This window comes from Nannospalax galili, unplaced genomic scaffold, assembly GCF_000622305.1.
Source record: "Nannospalax galili isolate Female #2095 unplaced genomic scaffold, S.galili_v1.0 scaffold387, whole genome shotgun sequence".
NCBI lineage: Eukaryota > Metazoa > Chordata > Mammalia > Rodentia > Spalacidae > Nannospalax > Nannospalax galili.
Window position 1 is genome coordinate 191,264 of NW_008355795.1, and position 4,530 is coordinate 195,793.

Here is a 4,530-nt window from a genome sequence, read left to right on the forward strand (position 1 = left end):
CCTCAAAAATTCTTTGAAAGCTCAGGATGGTGCCTGGAGCCTCTAATCTCTGCATTTGAGAGGCTGAAGCAAGAGGATCACGAGTTCAAGGCCACCCTGGGTAAGCCCCTGTCTCAAAACCCAAAACAAAATATTTTAAAGTCTATTATAAAATAATTGGCCTTGAATAAATCAAACTGGACACAAAAAAGTCTGTTACAAAATTCATTTTGTATGTTGATCAAGAAGAAAAATTCATTTAGTATTCTTCTCGAGGTGTCTACACTGAAGGAGAAGCTTTACAATGTACCTGAAGTAATCAAGTTTGCAGAAAATGTCTTTATCTTTAATGTAACAGCTTGTATGCCTTCCCAGGGAGGTTCTGCAGACACTACAGGACAGACAGCGGACATGCCAGCACAGGTCGTTCACCTGCGGGGAGAAGTGGGTCAGCAGCCACTCCCAGAACCCCAGTCCAGCCCTGTAACAGCCCAACTCAGTGTTCTGGATGCTTCCACCCAAACAGCACCATTTACATACGCATGCATCTGGGTATCCATCCCTCTAGAAAAACACTCCCCCAGGCCACATTTTCCTGTTTCTTTATTCCTTGGCAGAATTCAGGTTTCTTTCATACTTTCTCTCAAGAGCAAACCAATGAATGGAGAGACAACTGCTCGCTTTAAAGTCATACATGCAGATTCTGTTTTCTTCTTTTTCCAAATTCTTTCCACCATAAAACCTGATAGCTAAGGAAGTTAAGATCCAGGCTTTCTCAATCTATTTTTTGGTCAAATGATTATAAACTGTACACCCATTAATAAGAACAAAGAAAATTAAAAGCATCCTTGTAATATAGTCTAATATAGAGTGCCTAATAGAGAGTGTACGCAGTCCATTTCCCTTACAACCCGGAAACTGCCAAGGTGAAGCTCAAGGCCACGACCACCCTCCCTGCCCCCCTTTTAACATGTATAGTTACAGAAAAACAATAATGCCAAGAAGCAGCATCCTGCTAAACCTACTGAATGATCTGGCTACGGGAAAATCTGATTACAGATAATTATAAAAGACACCCAAGGAATATTTTTATTTATACTTCAAGTAGTAAGCTACGGCAGTGTTTAACAAATCACAGCACTCTAGACTTCTAAGTAGAAACAAGAACTATCAATTCAAGAATCAAATAAAATTACTGTCACTAAGCTGTTGTTGCCCTGCCACAGCACTTAGCCACCAAATGAAGGTGTGTTGGATTGAGCTGGCCTGCAAGGTGGCTCCTGAAATGTGCTCCTGCTCAGAAGACAGGAGGACATTTGGGAAGACTTTCCACACAGAACAACAGAGGTGCACAAACTCGGGCTCCTCCCCCACCCTGGCTGAGTTAGGAAAGCGGACTGCTGTGAGATTTGGCTCTTGTGGCACTATTTCCTAACAGACATTTGTTCAGTGGCACTGCTGTGTCCTAAGCACTGGTCAGCATGCTTCAGTGTGCTAAGAAATGTGAACGGCACTTCGATACTGAAGGAAAAGCTTTCTATTATGGGCCTCTTTCCAAAGATTGCAAGTTTCATTTCTGATGAAAATTTTACAAGTTTGAAGTTTTGGTCTTTCTTTGAAAGAACTACATAGTTACTGTAGGAAACAAAGAAATAACAGAAGACAATCAGATTAAAAATGGTGTGAAAACCACCTGGAAGTAAAGATATATTTTCCTCATATTTCTCTGTAAGATTTACCCAATTGAATAAGGAAAGCCCAGACTTGCTGTACTATTCCACTCCCGTGCTTAGGACCTTATTTCGACTGTACCCAGGTTTTTGTTTTGTTTTCTAAAGCAAGGCTTTTAAAACAGAGTCCTGGCCTTTCTCTCTCTGCCTGCAAAAGCCAGACCCCATGCCTGGCCTGACAATTTTCCTCAGTTTCTTTTGAAAAAACAAACAAAAAAGCTCCTTAATATTGTCTCTTTGCCAGGGAGTAAAGTAAGGTGGGGAAGATTTTGGGAAGTATTCTGGAAACCTTTCCCTAAACTAGTATTAATCCAACATGATTCAACACAGGGCTAGGACCACACAACTCCTGGACAGCAGGATAGGGCAGCTGTCCCCTCAATAGTTACAGGTGACCACCGAGTCCCTCTGCCCTTTCCTGCCCTGATTCCATTTGACTGCCTCACAAGATGGTGTTTTTCCATAACTGCAAATGCTAGATTATAAGGAAGAGTCAGTACTTTGACCCAGGTTAGGGGTGTTGAGGACTTGGTTACTAAATAATCATATAGTATAAAAATTTGCTGTTAATTTATTAGTGTATGTAAGAAGTGGTAGAATAGGGCTGATGCAGAAAACCTCTGTGGGGGGACCTCTAATTTCAAAGAAAAACTTTAATTATCTTAGATAAAAATTTTACGTAATAAAATTTTATATAAAAAGACAACATAAGGAATGTATAGAATTATACAAATGAACACCTGAAACTTTCAGAAGATGATGAATGTGACTTTGTGGCTTTTTTCTCTATCTTCTCTTTTATAGAGGGTTAAAGTTTTCCTAAGTCCATTTCAGAAGCATTCTTAATGGTTGTGCTGATTACTGAGAACTCGTTGAAAATTAGAAAGCTAGTTTTGACCCAACGGATGACTTTTGCAATATTCAAAGGGCTCCAGTTTAGGAAAATTGAAAATGGAGTTTTAAGAATGTAGATTTAAAGAGAAAGCCAGGTTAATTTGTCAGCTTTGAAAATCAACCAGCAACATTTTTCACCTAAACCCTTTCTGGTGCTGTATTTGGGCTACACAGAGTCGCATTCCCATTTTTTTTTTTTTTTTTTTTTTTTGGACAAAAAGCTTTTGTATGTTGACATGACCTTAAAGAAACCCAGTAATTCACTTTTTGAAGCCCCACTCTCCATAATTAATCCTTCTGAAAAACTCAAGCGAGGTGGGAGGGAGTAGAAAGTAGACTTGTTTGCAACTAATTTGGTATAGGAGAAACCATTATTTTACATAGTGGTTTGTAAAAGCTATTGAAGTTGAAAAACCGATGTATTCAGATTAAGACACATGGGACCAAGATACTGCAAGCGATGACGTGGGTAACTGTAGCCTGCCAGATCTTCAACTCCAAAATCCCCACGCAATATTTTAGAAAAGTAAACCAAATTAAGACAGACAGTCAACTCTCAAACCACCACGTGAAACACTTCATGGGAGACTCTCTCTCAGGCGTGCACGTAACTTTACATATATCTTGGATTCCCCACCCCCTAAGCACTGGCAGAACAGCTCTGTGCCTAGCAAGACTGGGGGGCTTTTAAATGCTTCTATAAACTTTTGCTTTGGAAAATTTCCAGGTAACTGTTAATAAATGTAAGACCATATCAATAACCCTCCCCCCAAAAAGACCTTTCAAGGCACTTTACAATGTGTTTAGTCACTAAAGGAGACATTCTGAGCTGGGGCTGCTTATCTAAGCAGTGGGCAACACCGGGGTTCTTGGGGTGGATGGCACAGTCTGGAAGTGGCAAAGATTTTTGAGAAACCGTCTAGGGTTTGGTAAACAAAGGTCAGGCAGATGGTAACAGTTTCAGAAGGGTGACCCTTGTCCAGGTCCCTTTCCCTGCAAGTAGGGACCGATTCCTCCACGTGCACCCGGGGAACCCGCGTAGCGTTTCCACCGCAGGGTCACTCATAACCCAGTTTTGTAACCTGGACGATTCTAGGATTTCTTATCACACTGTTCCCACATCCTAGACTGGACTAATTTGCTTTCAGTCTACACAATGTCGGTTGGTTGAGGTGGGGGGCTCGGCGCTGACTCCCCAGGGCTCCCCCGCTTCACCCTACCTTCAGAAGGTATTTGTCCACGATCTCCAGGCCGCAACTGTTGCACACGCACTTGCCAGCCGGGCAGCCCGAGCCCGAGGCCATGGACTGGGGCGAGGACGATGGGGACAGCGGGGCCGAAGAGGAGCAGGAGTCCTCGTCCCCGGCTCCCTCGGGATTCACCTGCGGGGGGGCAACAGCCGAGCGCTGGCCGGGCCAGACCCCTCCTCTCCTTAGCGCCCCACTTCCCCACCAGGGCTCCCTGAGGCCTGCCCTCCCTCCCCAGGGCACCCCACCCCCGGGGCATCCCGGCCCTTGCTCCCAGAGGTCGCCTGACCTGCCGGCTCCCGGAGCCTGGCGGCCACGCGCTCCACCAGGACAGCCGAGCGCCCCACCCCGCCGGCCGCACCCGGAGAAGGAGCTCGGGGACCTCGGGCCCCGGCGCCACTCACCAGTGCTTCTTCCCCGGCGCTTTTGCGAGTCCTCCCGGGCGCCAGGGCTGCAGGCCGCCCGCACTCCTCCGACATGAGCCCGGGGCACTGCGCGGCACGAGCGGGGAAGGGGGGAAGACGCGGGTCAGCGGGCTGCGGCGTGCGCAAAGCGCCGCGGAGCCGGAGCCCGCCCTGCGAGCTCATGAAGCCGGGCACGAGGCGGCGCGTGCGGCCCGGGCACCTGAGCTCCGACGCAGCTGGGGAACCGCGAGAGCGCAGCCTCCCCCGCCACGGGCC

The 4,530-nt window shown here is 46.4% G+C and overlaps 1 protein-coding gene across 1 annotated transcript in view; it reads right to left on the reverse strand.

Moving 5' to 3' along the window:
• The window catches only part of Lhx8 (LIM homeobox 8), a 27,937-nt gene that overhangs the window by 21,631 nt on the left and 1,776 nt on the right, over positions 1 to 4,530 (reverse strand). Inside the window, exons 2-4 of the mRNA XM_008853636.1 lie at positions 4,255 to 4,341; positions 3,824 to 3,985; positions 290 to 411 (exon numbers count right to left, since the gene is read on the reverse strand). Of these exons, the coding sequence (XP_008851858.1) occupies positions 290 to 411; positions 3,824 to 3,985; positions 4,255 to 4,341 (371 nt within the window). The remainder of the gene's footprint in view (positions 1 to 289; positions 412 to 3,823; positions 3,986 to 4,254; positions 4,342 to 4,530) is intronic.